The sequence below is a fragment of the Erpetoichthys calabaricus genome, chromosome 18 (assembly GCF_900747795.2).
Source record: "Erpetoichthys calabaricus chromosome 18, fErpCal1.3, whole genome shotgun sequence".
Lineage (NCBI taxonomy): Eukaryota > Metazoa > Chordata > Cladistia > Polypteriformes > Polypteridae > Erpetoichthys > Erpetoichthys calabaricus.
Genome location: NC_041411.2, coordinates 50,467,464 through 50,488,823, shown reverse-complemented (window position 1 = coordinate 50,488,823; position 21,360 = coordinate 50,467,464). Strand labels below are relative to the sequence as shown.

Genomic DNA, 21,360 nt, shown 5'->3' with positions numbered 1-21,360 from the left:
TTATATTGTTGCCAGATGAAAAATTAAAAGCATGTTTCTGTTTCTAACCGAATTGATAATTGTAAAGCACTTCTATCAGGACTCCCAAAAATAGATATTCAGTAGACTGAGAAAGCATTAAAGTCCTATCACTTTTAACAAACTTTACTGTGCTGTTGAATTCATTTTAAATGGATAAATCTGTCATTTTTGGCCATCAATCTACACTCAACAACTCATAATGACAAATGAAAACATGCTTTCAGAAGGGTTTGAAAATGTATTAAAAATCAAAAGCTGAAATCTCTTATGCATATAATTATAGTATTCAGACACTTAATTCAGTAGATACTATAGACAGATAGAATTTTATTTGTCCCCAGAGGGAAATTTGGCTTTTTACTGAAGCCCTTAAAATATACAAATAAATACTTAAACACACATACTATGGTCTGAACACATATACCAGAGTGATTACAAATACTGCTGTTGGTATGAAGGAGCCCCAGTCACTTTTCTCGACACACTTTTGCTGAATAATTCATTGCCTAAAAAGTCCTCAGTGTTAGTGTGTCAGAGAGAGGATATGCTGAATTGTTCATAATGGCACTTAATTGTGTTGTATTTCTCTATATTTCTACTTCCTCCAGGGGTCCAAAGTGAACCCCATAACTGAGTCTGCTGTTTCAATTAGCTTGTTGATTCGGTGAGACCTCTCTTGAAGTGATGTTACCAGCCCCGCAGACAATAGCATAGAAAAATCGCACTGGCCATCACAGAGTTGTAGAAGATGAGAAGAATGTCACTACTCACATTAAATAAACAAGAGTCTGTTCTGCCCTTTCTTATATAGTTCCTCTGTGTTGTGAGACCAGTCCAACCTGTCACTGACGGGAACCCCCATGTACTGTACTTGTAGGAGTGGACCATCTCAACATCCACTCCTTGATTGGACATAGAGGCTCTTTGGTGCGATGAAAGTCAATAACCAGTTTCTTAGTTTTGCTGTTGTTAAGTTGCAGAAAATTCTCTTTGCACCAAGAAACAAAGTTCTCTTCTTTTTAAAAGTCCCTTTGGAAACAATTACAGCTTCCAATCTTCTGGGGGAAGTCTCTACAGGCATTGCCCATTGTTTCTTGCAGATCCTCCCAAGTGCTGTTAGACTGGATAGGAAGTATATGTTAATTGCCATCTTTAGGTCTCTCCACAGAAGGTCTATGGGGTTTAAGTCTAGGCTTTAGCTGAGCCACTCATGGACAGTCAGAGATCTGTCCCAAACCCACTCCAGTGTTGTCTTGGCAATCAATATGCTTTGGTTAATGCTGAAAGGTGAACTGCCACCCGAGTCTGAACTTTCATGCACTCTGGAGAAGATTTTGAAGGGCCTCTCTGTATTTGGTTGCCCTCATTCTTGCTTCAATTATCACCAGTCTCCCTGTTCCTGCCACTGAAAAGCACTCCCATAGCATGGTGCGGCCATCACCATACTTCACTGTACAGATGGTATTAGGCAGGAAATTAGCAGGGCCAGCTTTTCACCAGACCCAGTGTTTGAAATTCTGCCTAAACAGTTAAATTTTTGTGTAAATATTTTCCTCATGCTCTTGGAATCCTTTAAAGTGTCACATGCTTTTCACTCAAGAGTGGTTTTTGTCTAGCCACTCTACCATTCATGCTTGGTTAATTGTGTGCTGCTGAAATGGTCACTTTCCCAAAAGGTTTCTCTATCTCAGTAGAGGAATTCTGAAACTCTGTTAATGTGACCTAGGTTCTTGGTTACCTCCCTGAACAAGGTCCTCCTTGCCTGGTTACTTATTTTGGCAAGATTGTCAGCTTAAAGATGAGACCTGGGGCCTCATGTATAACGCCATGCATAGAACTCACACTATAACATGGCGTAAGCACAAAAGCGGGAATGTGCGTACGCACACAAAAATCCAGATGCAGGAATCTGTGCGCACGCAAAGTTTCACGTTCTTCCACTACATAAATCCCGATCAGCGTGAAAAGTAACGCACGTGCACGCGCCTTCTGTCCCTCCCCAACTCCTCCCAGAATTACGCCTCTTTGAATATGCAAATTGATATAAATAGCCTTCTGTGAAAAGACAATGGGAAAAGCACGGGGGAAAATATAAGAATTTCAGCGAATACCAAGTGGAGGCAAAGGAAAAAAGTACTATTTGTTGGTTTAAACAGTGGTAAAATCAACAAAATGAAGTTGATCGAGTGACAGAGTGTCGGAGAAACTCGAAGGCTCAAGTTCACAAACTTGCACAGTGCCCGAAATAAAAAAGAAGTCACATATCAAAGTCTCCCTGAAAAGGCGACTCGTAGCGGACCATCTGAGTGTCATATGAAAGCTTATTAGGGTACAGAGAAAAAAAATAGGCACACTGGGGAAAAAAGCACGAAATGTCAACTTTAATCTCGAAATTTCCACTTTAATCATTTTGTCATTAAAGTAGAACATCATAAACTTCATCTTAAAATCGTTTATTTTACTAGTTTCTCAAGTAGCACTTTAAATGCTTTGTTCTGTATTTGATCTTCTATGTGCTCTATGTGTATGAATCACTACGTGCTTCCGTTCTTTCTCTTTTTCCCGACAGGACACAGAATCCATTGCATTCGTGATATTACAGCTCTCTGACTAATTGCAATACTGAGATGTATACGTGATATCTTTTTCATGATGATAGGAATGAAAGCATGTTATTAAACATGGGAACATGGTGGCGCAGTAATTGTTCATATCTCACACAAGAGGCTTGCTGCGCCATGTGCGACCTTTGATGAAATAATTTATTACAGAAGTACTGTCTCTTTCAAACGTACTAACCTCCAATTCCTGTCCTTACTTTTCTTTCTCCAAATACCCAATCGCCACACAATCAGCTCTGTAATAGACGTTAAGCCATCTGTAAGCTTAGAACGCCGATTCTTCAAAACTTTTAAGGAACATAGAATAATTAAACCTGTACTACGAAGATATTCCAATCTGTCTATCCTTCCAGTGTTGCGTCAGCACCAGGAATAATACAGCGCAAGGCAGGAGCTATCCGTGAACTAGCACCGTATCCTCACATGTTTAATTATTAACAATACAGATTATTTAAATAAAGTTAAAGTTTTACCTGTATACTATAAGCAACATATTTTGCTGCATTTCATCTTAAAAATTATATCGTCATCATACGCACTTTATAAAGTGGAGCAGGTTGTGCAATATTATAACTGTAGTGCAAGTTTACAGTGAGGTAATTGTACTTGTAAGTACAAACAGTTCTACAAGGAGCACTTGATGGACTGATTGAGTGCATTTATAGTTCTTGGGATGAAACTGTTTCTGAAACGCGAGGTCCGTACAGGAATGGCTTTGACGCGTTTTGCCGTGGTTGAGGTAGTGTGTGCTTGAAACTGTATACCGATCATTCTCTTTCTGATCAGCTGCTGCTGTGATTCCCCACTCAGATACAGTGATATAAATACTCCGAGTGGTGCAGTGAGAGTAATATGGAAAAAGATGATCCGCTGTGGCAACCCTTAACGGGAGCAGCTGAAAGAAGAAGAAGATGCAGTGAGCGTAACAACGCTAAAGCAGTTATGGTATTTGGAATATTATGGCTATTCCCTGGACCATTATATTGCTACAGGTTAATTACAATCAGATGCATTACACTAATAAACAATATGCAGTTAATTTCAGTGTATTTATAAAGCCGCGTCAAGAATGTGGGTCTAAGAAAGAAAGGGTAACCACACAGGAAGAGTAGCACTGCTTTGACACTGGGTGCCGCCAGTCTGCAAAACCGAGCGGAGAAATTGCGTACGCCAAGGTATGAGGTACCGTGGAAATGTGCGTGGCTTTACGCCAAGTTTAGATTTTATACATCGCAATTTGAGCATGGAAATGTTCGTACGCAACATTTCTGTGCGTACGCACCGTTTGTACATGAGGCCCCAGGTGTTTTCAAACTTCTTCATTTTTACGATTATTGAGGCCACTTGTGCTCCTGGGAATGCTCAAAGCTGTAAACATGGTTTTACACCCTTGCTGACATCTCTGCCTCACCACAATTTGATTATGGAGGTCTATGGAGAGGTCTTTTGACTTTATGGCTTAGTTTTTGTCCCAAAATGCAGTATGAATTGTATGGCCTTATATACAGAGGTGTGTGTTTTTCTAAACGATATCCAAACCAAGGTTATTATAGTTAACGAAAACTAAAATCAAAACTGCAACTATTATTAAAAAAACATTTTCGTAAACTGAAATAAAATAATTAACAAAACCAAAATGAAAAACTAAAACTAAACAAAACTATTAAAGTAGCTGGAAAGACTAACTGAAATAAAATAATAATTTACTAAAATATTTTTAGTTTTCGTTTTTGAATTAATATTCTTGCCGTTAGTCTTTAACCCTTGTAAGTTTTAACTCTAAAACATAATGTCATCCACCACGTGCCGCCCGCGTATATTCATCCAGTGAACGGCGGCTGGTGACTGAGGGCGGCTGTTCACACAGCATTTGCAGTGACAAAGCAAGCTGAGTGCGGGTGCATAAAGCGTGAGAAATAGAAAGCGATTTCCATGCCGCCTTTCTTTGTGCTTGTTGTATCATCAAGATGTAATTCAAATGGCTGAAATCAGAGTGTGCTGGTCAACAAAACGTTTACCATATGGACAGAAAAATCACGAGTGAGTAATGTTTCAGTTTATTTCTCAGGTGTCTGCTTTTTGTTAACAGCAGTTCACCTGCCACTTTGCACAGGAGAAATCGTTTTTACTTTCTCATATACAAAGTATAGTAATCATGAAAAAATTCGACTTCGATATTTTGATGAGTCTTGACGTTATAGACTAACCAGTGTCCAACAATACTGTTTTTTGGAATTGTGTGTGTACACGCACGCATGTATGTCTGTGTCTGCCTGTGTGTATAAACACAATAACTCAAAAACTCAACTAGATAGATGGATGAAATTCGGCATGTGGATGTTACACCACAATTATAGATCTGTATTAACTTTTGGGCCAAATCCATCACCCGGAAGTGGTACTTTACCAGAACACAGACTCTGCAGCTGTATGGAAAAAAAAAAAATGAGTATGATTTTTTTCAACTTTACTTTTATAATAATTGTTCAATATATAATTAATTTGATTTGTTGTTGATGGTTCCTTAATGTACATAATATAAAAAATAATCATTGTCTTGCGGTTTACTCCTCAAATATCCATCCCCATATCTGAGCATACACGAAAGTTGAGGGGAGTCCACTCCCGGTTTTTGATAATAAAACGACACTGATCGAGAGACTGACTAGGTCATCGTACAAGATCAGCATATTGTTGCTGACCAATTACTTTTGCTTTAAAAACATTGTTTAACAACGAAGCGATACAAACAAAGGTGGAGAGTCTGACAAGTGATGAAAAACTAAACATACTAATGGTTTTTGTATTTATTCCATATTTATTAATTTATCTTTTTTAGTTCATATTCACAACTCAAAATACCTGATATTGTGAATCTAATCCATTAGCAGAATTATATTTTAAAATATTTGTCTCCCTTTTTTCAATGTTTTTCTCTCTCAAAATAGATAGTTGAAATATCATATTCTTTTTGTTCTTAACATCAGCCATATCATACATATTGCATACCAGGGATTTATCCTGCCTTCAATCCAAACCTGCTGCGGTAGGCTCCAGATTTCCTGCAATCCTACTCTGGATAAACAGGTTTAGGTAATGTATATGTTGTTCTTAATCTCAGACGCTGTCTCTGTTGCTTTATGCCTGTCCGTACTCCTATTACCTGCTCTTACTCTGCTCATTATCGGTTTACTGTCCTTTATGGTGGTCTGTTCAAGACTCGCTGTCCCTAACCTTGACACTAATGCTTGTTGTTCTGTTTCCCTCAATACAGCTAGGTGGGGTCTGCACACTCATTCAAGTCTAAGAGCCCTGTTCTTCCTAAGCCACTGTAATAGACGTTAAGCCATTTTCATGAGAAAATATTTTAAAAATTATAAAATTGTGTAAAATTGTTCATATTCAGTGTCTAGTTTGATTATGCTTGTTTTTATCAGACAAAAACAAAACCAGATAGTAAACCAGGCAGTGTAGTAAGCTTCCACTAGCATTAAACTCGTATCCAAATCTGTTAAGTGAACAGTTCTGTCTGATTGTGACACAAAACTAACTCCGTAGGCGCTCCATGCCATAATTACTAAAACTAAAACTGAAACTAATATATATAAAAATAAAATATAAATGTCTTTGTGAAATAAAAACTACGAAGGAAAACTAAAACTAAACTGAATTTCCAAGTAAGGTCAGAAAAAATATAGAAATAAAAACTAATATGAAAAGGCAAAACTATAATAACCTTGATCCAAACAATTTAAATTGACACAGGTGGACTACAATCAAGTTCTAGCCACATCTTAAGATAATTTAAGTGAACAAGATGCACCTGACTACATTTTGAAATGACAGAAATAAATATGAGATTTCAGTTTTTGATTTTTAATAAATTTGAAATCCTTACTGAATACACTGTAAATTGGCTGCAGCTTGTACAGTATAGAATGTAGCAGCAAGATTTTTAATGGAAAAAAGAAAATTTGAGCACATTTCACTTGTACTAGTATAATTTTGCTGGCTACTGGTATCTTTTAGTATAGATTTTAACACATTTTAATTATTCTTTAGAAGACCCTGGTACTATCCTATATTTTCGAATGCCAGTTTCCACACATCATAATCTCAAATCCTTGAACACTGGCTTGTTCAAAGTACAGAGAGTGAAGCATAGAAGTATAAGTGCAGCAGCCTTTTTCTTATATGCACCTAAAATTTGTAATAATTTACCAATAAAGATACATGAGGATAGTACATTTCAAAAAAGGGGGCCTTTTTATAATTCATTCATATTGTACCTGCTGTCAGAACTGAAAGTAATACTGCATATTCTCATACTTTAACTAGCAAGTATGATTGTTTTCAGAGAATACAACTATTAGACTGTCCTAAATACTTATATATTTTTCCCAGTTACTATTAACACCTTTTGTATTTATGTTCTTATTGTTTGGTATTGCTCTGTAGCCCTTATTGAAACAGCATATAGTCTCCTGCAGCAGTGAATCTCCTAGAACCCTTCATCATATACAGATTAAACTACATTACTTTTTCATACTTCATTACTTTAGAATGCCGAGATGGGCCTGAGTAGTCTTTTCTCTTTGACACTCCTAGAGGTACATTTTCTTCAGTATTCCTCTACCCCAGATGGAGGTTTTGTTTTCCTGTTCTCTATTAAATCTGAACCATTTTATCCATTACCAAATGGAGATTTTTCAATTCTAGTTCTTTTATAATTGTACTTTTTATATTACTTTGTGTAAAGCACTTTAAGCCACACTTATGTATGCAAACACCTTCTATAAATAAACATTGTTGATGTTGTTTATCAGATCATGGCTCTTCTATAGCTTTTACAGATCAACATCTGAGCCTTAAATGAACAAGAAAATACAACATCTCATGTATCACCATGTTGTCTATGGACAATCACATTTCAAAGCTTCTTCATCTCCACCTCACCTGCTTCAGTAAGGCTTGCTCTTCTGCCTCTGAGATGAACTCTGGAACATAGTAAACTGTTGGAGGTGCCTAAAATGGAATGAAAGCAGAAAAAAAAGTGAGTCATGGTCTTGTATGTCTTTCCTGCAAAATTCTGCTTATGATTTGAACTGCAAGGAACAGAGCAGCATTTGGGACTAATTTCAGCCGCTGGAATAGAGCAGCCTTCACTCATCCTTCATATCCTTCTGAACATGGCTTAGATGCTGCCGTATGGGCACCTGTCTCTTGGAATAAACCAGATGAGAAATGCCAATGTCAGTGACAGTGTTCAGAAAAACACTATACAACATTTCCAGCAAAGCTGAACAGAAGCAGTCCCTGACCGATCCACTTGCACACCCCTCTGGGAGTGATCTTGGTGATCTTGTGTGTGTGTAAAAAGCCATGACCCCATGTCTTTATTACTTCACTACTCGTGCATTAAGAGTTCACTCACTGGCCTGTGAAACCTATCAAAATCATTACAAAACAACCTTTCACTAGACCATGTGGTCTACCAACTCATAATGAAGCATTACAGTCTTAGAAGAATGGACTGTTCACTGTGTCTGATTAGAAATAGTAAAACCATACTCATGTGTTTGCTCCCAACTACACATCTCCGTCCATTAACATCACAACATCTAGCTGCATACCACTCATTTCCCTTCATGCAAATGCTCTCAAATAACATATCCAAATAACAGCTGTAACTCTTTCATATGAAATCTATTCTCCTTCTTTCATTCCATAGCAACCAATCCCATGCTTTGCTAACAGCTGCACCCACCTGAGTCACACAGTATCTTCCCAACACTGGAAGTGAAAAGCACTTGTTTGGCTCTTCCATCTGCATGAGGAGCAATGGTGGTGTCACTCTGAGACAACTCTTTCAAGCTGCTGGTATAGTCTTCAGCATTAGGCTGCAATTCTTCACACAAAGAGTCTGGGGTGGGGTTCACCTGTAGAGAGGACTTTTTCATGTGTTACATATATCATGCAGGCTTTAACTGGAAACAAACAATCTTATATGACTTACCAAGAAGAACAATTCATAGAACAGGTGTTTGTGTATGACCAGTGGAATAATGTATGTTTTCCTGACAGGCAAACACAAAATGGAGAGGGAAACAGATCAGCTGATGAATGACAGTGCCTTGCGGTGGAAAAAGGAGAAAGTCTTAACAGGGTTAGGAGAATTAAGCATTGACTAATGTTTGCAAAACACCTGGACGATGCAGGCCAAGAGATCATGTGCAAGTGCTCAGGGCACTGCCAAAATCCATTATTCAGTGACAAGAATGATGCACACGCACACTGGGGAGGAAAGCAAAGAGCTCAAAACCCTGGTCCTGGAGACTACACCTTTAAATATATTAGTAGGGAAGTTACTACTGCCTGGAGGCTGTTCTAATCTGGCAGTGTGCCTGAATTCAGAGATTTATAAGACAACTATTATAAAATGTCACATCATGGGGATGTTTAACTGGGAAGCAGAGAACAAATAATCTATGGAGTGGTTTCCTGGAGAAACAAAATTGCCATTTTGTGGCTGCCGACATTTAGTTTAAAAATCACAGTGGACTGCTTTTTGGTGCAAGATTTGCTCAGATGTACTATGATGAACTGTAGTTGAACTCTGAACTTTTTTTGTATGCCTACAAATCTGGAACTTTACTTGAAGATGTTTCATGCAGAGCTGCACTGTGAGACTCTGTTTCATGATTTAGTTTGCATTTTTTATGTACTTTCCCATCTTTCTGTTATTTTACCTCAGTGTGCAACTCACATTATAATCTCAGATGTGAATGACTATTCAAACTTTAACTCAAATGTCAGATGAAAGTATCTATCCCAAGAGAACTGGATATCATATAGATAAAACTCTTCAAGAAAAACTGCTTTGCACACTTCTTCTAATTGCAGCTTCTGAGACAAGCCATCAATTAGACTTATTAGCCAGTTATCTACGTACAACATAATGCGGTCCAGAACCCCACATGGGGATATTTAACATAAAGGATGGACCCCCAGAGAGTGACTCTATTCCATTAGAGAGACTCCATCTAGCTGGTCCTGACAGACACCATCCATACATTAGCCTGACATCTGAATCAAGACAAGCTGCCTAGAAAAGAGGCCCCCTTTCCCTCTCACTCTCTCAGCCTTGCATAGATGTTTCCTTTGGTGCTACTCTGTGTTCATACTGCTTAAGATTTTTGACTTTCAAACATGGACATTTTAGGGCTTCGTATCCAGACATTATTATTTATTTCATTATTCTATTTTAATAAATAGTTTTGCTTTCAAATCTCTATACTTTGTCCTGGCCATCTTGAGTCTCTGAAACATTAAAGTAAATACAGAACACCTAGAGTGGGTAGCTTGCCACTTCTTTTCCAATGAGTTAACCACTAAAGAGGGACGCACGTAATAGTGAGCAGCTTAGAAAGGATTAACGCACTGTTGGCGAATGGCAACAAAAAGGTGCATGTTGTGCAGGCTTCAATGATAATCGGAGGTTATGGGGATAGTGTGGAGGTGTGTGCGTGTGTGAATGTCTTCCTGAATCAGTGTGTTAAGGTTAGACTGTGAGAAAGTAGGGCAATCCATAATGAATCTAGTGAATGCCACTTGTTTCATGATGAGTGTTGCTAGACTTCAGGAGAATTTGGAAGTAGTGTCCTTGCAAAATAGGAACTGATACAAGTAAGGTCAGGGCAACGTGAGGCAATTAAATCTTTATTTTAACACTATGGAGATTTCTTATCTAGGCAGAGTGGTGGCTCTGAGGCTAGGGATCTGCACTGGCAATCGGAAGGTTGCTGGTTCGAATCCGTAAATGCCAAAAGGGACTCTGCTCTGTTGGGCCCTTAAGCAAGGCCCTTAACCTGCAATTGCTGAGCGCTTCTATTATTATTATTATTATTATTATTATTAGTTTTGTATGAAACAGAACACTGGAATAATTTTCAAGAGAACCGGCCATTCATTCCAACAAAGCTTACCAGTTCTATTTGCCTATTTTTTGCAAAATAACACTGATTCAAGTTTCAAAAATCCCTATAAAACTACCCTCAACCACAATATGTCATAATTTACTTCATATGCCTAATATTTTTTTCTTCAATGTGAATTTTTGCTTCATTTTTTAAAATAACATTTTAACATCTTAATTAGTGCCTCTGAGGGTATGTTACTATACAAGGAACAGGTCTGTATAATTACATACAATAGACAAAAAACATGACCAAAATGACAGTAATTAAAGCTCCAGGTGACTCTCACACTGTGTTATCTTTCAGCTTTCTCAAACCACTGTACTCATGGTATTTAACTATCACCAGAATCTCAAACAAATTATTTGCTGATGACTCATTATGCACCACTGTATTCAGGAACAGATCCTTTTTAATCACCCGAGTTAAATGGGCAGGTGTAGCATGACATGATGCACATTATCTAACTGAACTAATGACCCACAGGCTTCTAGCCCATTAGCTTATACTGTACTATACGTTCAGAACAGCTAATTTACACTAATTTGATAAATGACAGCTAATACGTATCTTCTGCTGATACATGCTTTGTACAAATTGGGAATAACAGAAAATTAATCTAAACTTAATAGGATATTCTCAAATTTGATGAATCCAATTCAGGGTAGCAGAGAACCAGCACCTACCCCAGCACCATAGGGTGCATTAAATATTAAAGACTACCTGTATATAAGTATGAATGCTTTAAAAAAATAAAATAAAATAAAAACAGCAGCAAAATACCATTCTAGGAGGAGCTCTGTTAACATATGCCTTTCCTCAGACATTGGCAGTGGGACACAAATACAGATCTCCAGATCAGATAGCACTTATTTTGTACCACTGAGCTATGAAGGAAAACTCACCAAACCAATTGGTGAAGGGGATAGTGACCTTCCGGAGAGGCAAAGGTTTTAGCCTGCCACAGATCCTTTTAGGGTAAAGAAGATAGGATGATGAAGACGAGCTGCTAACACTGTATGCATTGACCAAAGCCTTTTTATTCTTTGTGCAGTTCTGTTACAACGCCACACATGCTCACTCCAGTCCAAATATACACAGTTTGAGGAAAACAGGCATTGCAGCAAATAAAGTGGACAATACCTAAACTAGCCCTTTACATTAAAAAGTCGTTCAAGAAAACTCTAAATAACACTTTGGGAATATGTTATACGATTAAATTTTTATAATCAACTTAAAATGAAAAGATCAAAAAAATTTGAGTATTAGTATTTGCATACAAAGATAATGATTCTACTACTGAAAATCTGTAGTCACAAGGAATTTCACAATTATATTAATTATATTTACATAACTGGATCAATTGCTCCAAGTTAATTCAAATTTATTTTATCTAGCATACTTCCATTGACATGTTCACAGTAACAGCGTATACAATATATCCATTCATTGTCCTCACAAATTAATGCAAATTCAAGCTTGTTGAAATTTATTAACAATTTAAAACTGGGGTTACCTAGATTTTTCGTTAGTCAGTTACTGCTATGTAACAAAGCCTTAACAAACACTTCAGTTTGGTTTTGCAGTTAGAAAGTACCAAAGAGAACATGTGTGGCTACCTCTATTAGTCACCGAATTATATGTAACAAGACATAAACTTTATTTGTGTTAGGTAACAATAAAACCCTTGTTTATAGTATTTACGATATACCAGTATACTGTACTGTAGTTTAAAAAAATCAAATCAGCATGCAAGGAAAAAAAAAAAAACACTGCAAAACTCACAAACAGTATGGAATATACAGCAGAATCATTAAAACGTGATTTTAAAGATTTACCCAAGTTTCAGTTTGTCTTGTGGCTGTAATATTTGATCATTATTGCAACACACCTCTCTTTTTATTTTTTTTAAAGAACTCCATGTAAAAAACAATATAACAGTCCAAAACATTCTTAGCTTTTATTTAGTGTTCGTAAAACTCTCCGTCACCACTTCTGGAGCTACTTGAAGGAGTGTGTCCACTTACATGTGCAAAAGGAAAATTATACCGTTTATTCAAACGCCGAAAAAGAGAAAATGACTCTTTTTTTCTTTTTCAGAGAGGGAATAACATTTATTTTATACAGTAATAACCTTTACTCTTTAGTTTTCCATCACCTTCGTTTCTATTTGGTCATTTTGCAAATTTAGTACTGCACTGTAATCTTGTTTACTATGAAAAATACCTCGCCAGGGTGCGCATGCTATTGCTGTAATTGAAGAAAATAAAGATCGACTGAAATGTCTATAGTCCCACTTCTTACCCACTTTTCCAGATGCGTGGAGACACTGGCCATCTAGGTAGCATCGCTCGGAGTCGAGAATCGGCACTAAATGGTGCGCCAGTGAGTGCTTACGCGTACAGAATGGCCAATTAAAAGGTACCAATTCCCTTGGCATGGGTCGTGTGAGGAAAATAGCATTTCAGACCATTCATGTCCAAAAGTGCTATTATCTCAAAGGCCATCTAATTCAAACATAATGTTTACTCCTCCAGGCTCCAGAAGCTGGTATCACAACTCAAACTATGAGCTAAATCTAAATAAACAGAATCTGACTGATTCTATTGCTTTGCGGTGGTAAATTCTCTGTTAAAAATAACAGGTATTACTTTAATATCATGACAATAATTAAATTGTCTTACGTTTAATTTATGTCGAAACGGCGAATCGTACACAGAAAATTGTCATCGCTCGCTTTAAAATATGGTAACCTGGTACAACGCGCAGAAGCTTCGTGTCCATCCTGAAGGGTGCATTGACGTGGGTTTAGACCAATCCTCTGACGGCTGATCTTGCATTTCACCAATAACGTTTCGATGTTTGTTCAAATTCCCGCCTATTATAGTTACGCAATCAGGATGCGTCAGTACAGTTGTGACGCTTACTTGAAGTGCTAGCCACTCGTTATTTGTTAATATTTGCTTTTCTTGTATTACGAAGACGTGTTTAAAAACAGCAAACTGGGCATCTTTGGTTTATTTCAGTTACTTAATTACAGTAACTAATACGAGAGATTAATTGTGCATTTTGTTATTTAAAAATTAACTTGCCCAATATTGTACAGTGGTTTCGTCAGGTCTCCTAAAATATACCGTATATCACTGTGTCCATTCTTTTTAATTGTTGTTATCTATAAAAGCAGAGTTGTAAAGTTGGTGTTCACCAAATGGAACAGCTACGCACATTATCACAGCAGTTGTGGACATTTCAGCTCTTTCCGTTATTGTTTTATGTGTTTTCCATGTCACAATTTTAATTATAAGAGCAATGCAGAAGAAAACGCTATTCAGCCCAACAAAGCTCACCAGTCCTATCCACTTACTTCTTCTAAAATAACATTAAGTCTAGTTTTGAAAGTCCCTAAAGTCTTGCTGTGTGCCATGCTACTTGGTAGTTTATTCCAAGTGTCTGTGATTCTCTGAAGAGAAACTTCCTAATGTTTGTATGAAATTTACCTTTAACAAGTTTACAACTTTGTCCCCGTGTTCTTGATGAACTCATTTTAAAATAAGTCTTGATCCACTGTACTAATTTCCTTCATAATTTTAAACACTTCAGTCATGCTATCTCTTAATCTTCTTTTGTTTAAACTGAAAAGTCTCCACTCTTTAAATCTTTCCTATTCTGTTGTATGTATTTTGGGGATCTGGATTTCTTCATTGATAATGCTACAGGTTTTTTTTGTGTGCATATTCATAATAAAATACATTGTGGATGGATGATTCTGAGAAGGCAACAAGTAAAAAGAGACTTCTGCATTTTATTACTATATAAATTATTATCGTGCAACTTTAAAATTCACTTATTAAACAATGAAATTAGGTGCTGATTACTATCTTCAAAACTAACCTTTCTGGTAGGTTGTAGTGGGCTAACAGTAGTAAGTGACATCTGATCTGTAGCTAGAACTTATGGAGGGGCTTCCCTATGACCCTACCTTGGAAGACGGATGGATAGATACCTATCTCATCAGAACTATGGAAGGCTGAAAGGCAAAAAGTAATTGAACATCTTATAAATCTCACCTCATATAAATCTTTCCTCTCTAAATTGACTGATCATTTGTCTGTATTGGACAGTCTTGTTTTGAATCCTGTCCTTAACACAGTCATTAATTCACCTGTTTTACAAGTTAAGCTAATTGGCCAATTATTACAACAGTTGCCTAATCATTCTTTTTCTAATGGTACAACTGACAATCTTTGTAGGGCTGAATGTCAAAAACATCCTCATCAAAATTATGCTTATGTTCTAAATTTCTAATAATGTGCCAATTCCTTGGGTGCCCTATGAAAAAATGGATTCTATGCCACCCATACATGGCAATGTAATAGTTTTTAACATAATCCCTGGAGCATATACCTTTACAAAGTTTATATGTGATAATTAAGCTAAAAATGCCCTACAGCAGCGTTTCTCTACCTTTTTGGTGTCACAGCCCCCTTTTTCACCCGTTGTCACACACGTGCAAATAGGAGGAAGCGGAGTGGACCGAAAGAAGGTAATTCCACGCCAGGCCAGGGGGTGGCGGGGTACACTCTCTGCAGAACAAATACAGGATAACCTTCCTGATTTCTCTTCAAAGACGTCACTTCTGGTTCCGGACTTTCGTTCTCCAGACGGACGCTTCGGACATTGGCTCAGCACAGCTCCAAGACCTAAGTGTTGAGGGAGAGGTACACCCCTTGATGTACCCGAGTCGGAAACTGCTGGACCATGAAACAAGAAGCTTTGGAGATTAAATGGGCGATTACTCAGCTGCGGTACTATCTCCTGGGTTGTGAATTCACCCTGGTAACGGACCATGCGCCTCTACAGTGGAAGGCGATACACAGGGTCCCAAACCCACGAGGTGGTTTTTAGACCTACAGCCTTACACAAGTTTTTGGTCATTTATCGTCGAGGTGTACTGCGGGCCAATGCTGATGTCCTTTCTCGGTGCCACGACCTCTCAGACATGTGAAGGGGGGCCATGTCACAGACATGCGAATAGGATTAAGTTGAGTGGACCGCAAGAAGGTAATTCCATGCTAGACCCGGGGGTGATGGGGTGCGTTAAACCTTCCGGTTTTCTCTGCAGACCAAATACAGGAAAACCTGCCTGATTTCTCTTCAAAGACGTCACTTCCAGTTTTGGTGCCCCGAAAGAAGTCACTTCCAGTTCCATCTTGAAACATCACTTCCTGTCCTGGCACCCAAGATGACATCACTTCCGGGACCTGATCTATAAAGATGTCATTTTGTCTTAAGAAATCAGTTCATACTGAGAACTCGAACTGTGCACATCAGTGCGACTACTAAAAACATTTTGCAGCCAGGTATAATATATGGGTGGCTGCCCCAAAGCTTTCTGTCTGTCTGAGGCTGTCTTCACGACCCACCAAGTAGGTGGGTGTCCTATCATCAAAATTCTCCCCTTTGGTGAATTCAGCATACTCCCCTTGGTGGATTGGGTACTATCATTAGATTGGTAATGGGAATGAATGAGATTATCAGTGGTGTCAGGCTGTGATCCACAAACAATATAAACAATAGCAATTCATGACCCACCGGTGGCAGCCAGCAAACCAAATGTGGATTGTGACCCTGTGGTTGAGAAACACTGCCCTACAGCACCTGAAATACTATGTACCTCTTCAATTTTGGACATAATCAGAATAGACAGGTGTATTTTCTATTTCATTATGAATAAATTTGATATTTGCAATACTCCTCTTAATTTAAGAGATAACACAGTGCTTAATGCTGCCGCTGCATGGATCCAGTTACCTGCATTCAAATGTGACATGTTATCTCGATGTGGAGGTTACATGTTCTCCCCATGTCTTCATAGGTTTTCCTCCCATTAAATTAATTAAACACAAACATAATCTGTGAACACTGGTGCCCAGAAAGTTAACTTGTGAAATGAAACATCACTGTATCCAATTTCCAAGGAGAATTTCAAGCGAATATGTTTGGCAGGAAGTAAGTTAGGAAGAACTTCATAATTGGGTACAAAGCTTAAATAGTATTTCCCAGATTTGAAAACAACAATTGGATCACCAACATTAAAAAAAAAAATCAAGGACTAAAACAGTACCTGCACAATGTTTTACGACACTGGAGATGTAGTTCTTAATGTGTACATGCTTCAAATAGCACAAAAAACAAGTCAACATTATGCAGATTTGCTTTGGTATTTTTAGCAGCCAATCTGAGAAGAGTGGTGAAGAATGCTTTGGACCATTCCCTTTACTGTTTTTAACATAGACTAGTAGAGCTGCTCTGCACAACTGTAGGGTTGAGATGACATGCCAATCCTTTTCTTAAAATTTTGTTACTAATTCTAAAGTGTTACTTTTGTGGGATGCACTGTGTCAATAATGAGGGTGTCAAGTGAACTACAGAAAAGTGGTGCACAATTAATACATATTTTATTTAAATGGCACAGAAAAAAATTGTGAATGTTATAACTATTATATTAGTTTTCACAGAAATATTGAAAAATAAAATTGTTTGGTTTAACTAGGTTTTCTCTTAATAGGTCAGGCTTAAAATGTTCTGATAACCCCTTGCAAATCAGAAGTAGTGATGCTGAGGTTGTGCACCACATTGGAAATCCCCCACTTCTATAAAACTGTGTTTTGATAACCACCTCATTGAGTAGGAAAGCTTAAATAATTTATATTTAATTGAAGCTATAGCTTAGAGATATTTAATCTTCACAACTGAAATTGTTTGGCACATGGTTTTAAATTCCAGATGGAACAAAAGAAGATAAAACTTTATAAAATGTACCTTCCATTAACATAGTAGCTACATCATAAACAATGAGAGACAATTTAGAAAGGAACAATTCACAGCAACAGAGTTTTTTTTTTTTTAATAAAGAAAATTACTTCTGCTGTTTTAGTTCTTAAATTAATGAAGCAGAAAGAGATCATTTTTAATAGCCTGAACTGCTGGGTCATGTTCAAGCTGTATGATTCTCAGTGAGGCTGTAATGGCTGAGTTGCCTCATCTCACCCTAGGTCCGCTGTTACTGCATGTACATTCTTGAAAAATATCCTGAACTCTCATGACTGTGCATCAGTCTTTCACTCCCAAACCGAGTTAAATTTCTTCTTGTTTTATCATGTTTGTCCCTTTTCAGACCTTGTTAAGTTGAAGTGAGGCCGCCTCAAAATGAATAAAACACAACAGTTTTATAAAACGCACACCACATTTATTAAGAACAGTGGAAGGAGCTGGATCACAATCATGCTAAAATCCATTATAAGAAATTAATTACATAGCATGCACTGGTCAGTAATGGACTGAGGAATAAATTCACAACCAACTAGTACACCTGCAGTCCACATTCACAAAGAGGTAAAAAAAAATAACAAAGAGAGCTGTGCTGCCAGACCAGAGACAGATGAGCAAAACACAGCTTGGTTAGATCATTACCAGACACTCTTTCTTAAATAAAAATTAGTCAGCTTACTTTGTTCCAACACACTTTCAGCAGCTACTATTGAATGGTATGTGCCATGGCAAGCTTCAACTGCCACTTTTATCACCACCTGTCTATGAGATCTGGTCCAGAAGCAGCTCTTATAAGAACACTGCGACAAGCAGAATTCAAAAGAGAAAACAACATGCACATATAAACCAAATAAATATATAAATGAATACATTAGTAAAGAAAGCAAATATTTACAGTTTAAGGACCAAATGGGGAAAGAGGCTGCTGGATCTTGTTTTAGAAAAAGAAAACTGGCTGTGCATTTGTCTGAAAAGCTGAGCACAGAGCAACCCAATACCACCACCGGGAACAAGGAAAATGGAGCTGTCATAGTCTTGCTGAGACAACGAATGAAGAAAAAGCAAAAATTTTGAAATCTATGGGAAGACAGTACACAGCTCTGAGAGTGACACACAGAGGCACAAGACTGCCAAACTGTCAGCATCAAGTTAGAATCTGAAGGGGATATGGGCTTGCAAGTGAGGGTTGGGGCTGGACCCTGCCTTGTGTCCAGTGGTTCTGGGATAGACTGTAGCTCCCTGAATTTGATTGGGTTTGATAACTGATGTATGGAATATTAATTTATTTTTGTTGATACCGCATCTATATAAAGAATCAAATTGAATTTTTAGGAAATCATCCTAAAAGCCACAAAAATATACAAATATTAACATTTCCTTTAGATTATGTTAGGCACGTGTACAATCAATTTGTGAACAACTATATGTTACATTTAATATTAATAAAACACAGAGAGTAAATGAGGCAGAATTTGGCATTTTTCCAGAGTATCTTGCATTGATATTTTCCTGTTCTCTGCATCATACTTTGTTCAAACGGAGCAAATTTTAAATATATATCACAACGTAGGTAACAGCTGCCGAGATATATAGCTAAATATGATATTTAGATTATAAAAGTAGCTTTATAATCTAAAAATCTATAATCTAAGAAGTGGACTATTCTGAATTTCAAACAGAATGTTTTTAGAAGTAATATTCATAAAATGATAACAAAATGTCTTTTTACTTTATAGTTGTCCTTATTTTTTAACACTCCTAATCTTTTATTCCCTCAGTTAATTTAAATTAGGTACAAGTTCTACAAATAGTATATCTTAGTCTGTTTTACCTTTTTGGAGGCAGACTAGTGCCATGTTTTCCACTACTGCCTCTCAGAGTTCAACATTATGGCTTCTGTATCTAAGACAAGACAGAATGTGGGAAACTGCTGGCAAGCGTGCCCAATGATTGACTGGCGTCCTATCCATGGTTATTTCCTGCCTTCTGCTAACTGCTACCACTTTTATTTTTGTCTCCTCATAACGCTATTACAGAAAACACAGGTTCAGAAAATAGGGGGATAGATGTTACGTTTTATTAACTGTAATCTCCTGATTGAATATTTTAGTTTAATAAATCACATCATTACTGTAATTTGAAAAAAAAAAACACATATTGAAATGTTGTCACTAACGAAAATATTAAAAAGAAAGAGGGGAGGTAAGAGATGGCAAAAACTACCTAATGGATGCAGTACATAAGCCAATAATCTATAAGCATGGCCACAGTTTGTGGTATGTGGTCAGCAATGGCTCTTACATGTGATGTCAAATAGAAGTCTGGAAACACTCGGCACAGAAGGTGAAATAAAGGCATTCAGCAGCACTCAAGCAAATACCAAAGGTCTTTGTAGATTCTGCTAAACAGAATGAGACTCTGCCAGTACCCAGCATATAAAAAGTCTGCCATTCTCACTCTCTCTTCTCTATATTGAATGCCACTGTCATGCATTCTGTTTTATTCTTGTTGCGAGTAAAGATATTTTAAAGTGGACTTCCAATATTAATCTATGCAAATAAGTAAAGACATTCTAGGGCAACAATGTGAAAAGGGTCTCATGGTATAAGACACAAAAATATTAGTTTTCAGCCAGATAGTAAAAAGGTAAGCTGCAGGAGTGTTTAGGAAATATAATGTATGGGGTGTGAATGAGAAGACCTGGAGGTATCAGGATGGCTCTGGCCCAGCTTAGCAATGACACAGCCACACTGCTCAAGTTGTTTAGAAGAACCGTGAAGGGTTCTTCTTGAAATGAGACAGTACTACCAGACAAAAAAGACAAAGAAAGAGCCACACTCTACATCTGTCATGCCAACAGAAGAAGAGTGGAGGGTGAGCAATAAAAGCAGCTACCTTTAATCCATGGTGAACAGAGAAGGTGTGGAGTTCATTATTATTATTATTATTGTTACAAGGCATTAAAAGAATATTCCGCTGCTGTCACAAAGTTTTACGAGGGGAAAGGGTCCAGTAGAGTCACATGGTGTTAGGAGAGGTACAAGGCACTAGGCTTCGCTACAGGATGGCGGCGATAAGAAAGGATTCTACAGTGTCACCACTTCAACAGTTAAGTCAATTTTCTGAAAAAGCAGAAATGAAGCACAGACACCGAGAGGGAGATCCAGTGGCAAGGAGCAAGTAAGCAGACAGACAGCAGTTAGGACTGCATCTCAGCCCGCAGCATCCAGGGGAACCAACAGCAGAAGAGCAGCCTGTAGATAAAACAGGAAAAACAATTACCCCCTCCCCCTAAAGAAAGAAAGAGAATTAAAAAAGAATAAAGCGAGGAGAAATGTCAGCTTTCCTGAAACATGGCATTGTTGACTTAGTGTAAGGAAGCAGTTTGCATTATACACCAAAGATATTCACCTATTAATTTTACACTCCATAGTCTTGGTGTTCATGCATTGGCTGTATACTGCACTCAATTATAGGCTCCTAAGCTGCAGCTCAACATCTATGACACAACAAAGTGATACTTGTTCCACTTTGCTGCTTTTCTTGTACGTTTAAGATGCATTTTCCCTTATTCTTTCACTTTCAGCTTTCATACTGTAAAAAGTGAATCTGTCCAGCTATCTCACTACTATTAAGCAGTCAAGTACAGATGATGTAGCAGATGTTATAAGTACCTATCTGTCATTTTGGACAATCCTATTTTGCTGGCTTTGCACATTGTTTACCCTTGATGTTTAAAATACTCTTTTTTTATCTTTTAATTTCACGTAGCTTTTCTTTTTTCAAGATTCCCATACCTGGTTCAAGAAAAAAGAAAATGTACACATCTAGTGAGAAGTGAAAGGAGGTTTTGTGAGCATACTTTTTACCCACTTGATTCAATGTTTTTCTAGAGAAATTAGGTGGACAGG

At 37.5% G+C, this 21,360-nt stretch overlaps 2 protein-coding genes across 11 annotated transcripts in view; both read right to left on the bottom strand.

Moving 5' to 3' along the window:
* The window catches only part of alkbh6 (alkB homolog 6), a 33,831-nt gene extending 20,393 nt beyond the window's left edge, over positions 1 to 13,438 (bottom strand). Inside the window, exons 1-4 of one of the 9 annotated variants that reach the window (XM_028824148.2) lie at positions 12,923 to 13,391; positions 8,659 to 8,719; positions 8,410 to 8,593; positions 7,599 to 7,667 (exon numbers count right to left, since the gene is read on the bottom strand). In XM_028824148.2, coding sequence (XP_028679981.2) covers positions 7,599 to 7,667; positions 8,410 to 8,475 — 135 coding nt within the window. In that variant the 5' untranslated portion in view covers positions 8,476 to 8,593; positions 8,659 to 8,719; positions 12,923 to 13,391. Of the gene's footprint in view, positions 1 to 7,598; positions 7,668 to 8,409; positions 8,594 to 8,658; positions 8,732 to 12,922 lie in introns of those variants that run through there. The other 8 variants (XM_028824146.2, XM_028824147.2, XM_028824152.2 and 5 more) reach the window with 8 other exon arrangements.
* A 4,407-nt stretch (positions 13,439 to 17,845) lies between these two features.
* Positions 17,846 to 21,360, bottom strand: part of clip3 (CAP-GLY domain containing linker protein 3) — a 28,964-nt gene continuing 25,449 nt past the window's right edge. For both annotated transcript variants that reach the window (XM_028824165.2, XM_028824168.2), the window contains exon 14: positions 17,846 to 20,703. In XM_028824165.2, coding sequence (XP_028679998.2) covers positions 20,649 to 20,703 — 55 coding nt within the window. In that variant the 3' untranslated portion in view covers positions 17,846 to 20,648. The remainder of the gene's footprint in view (positions 20,704 to 21,360) is intronic.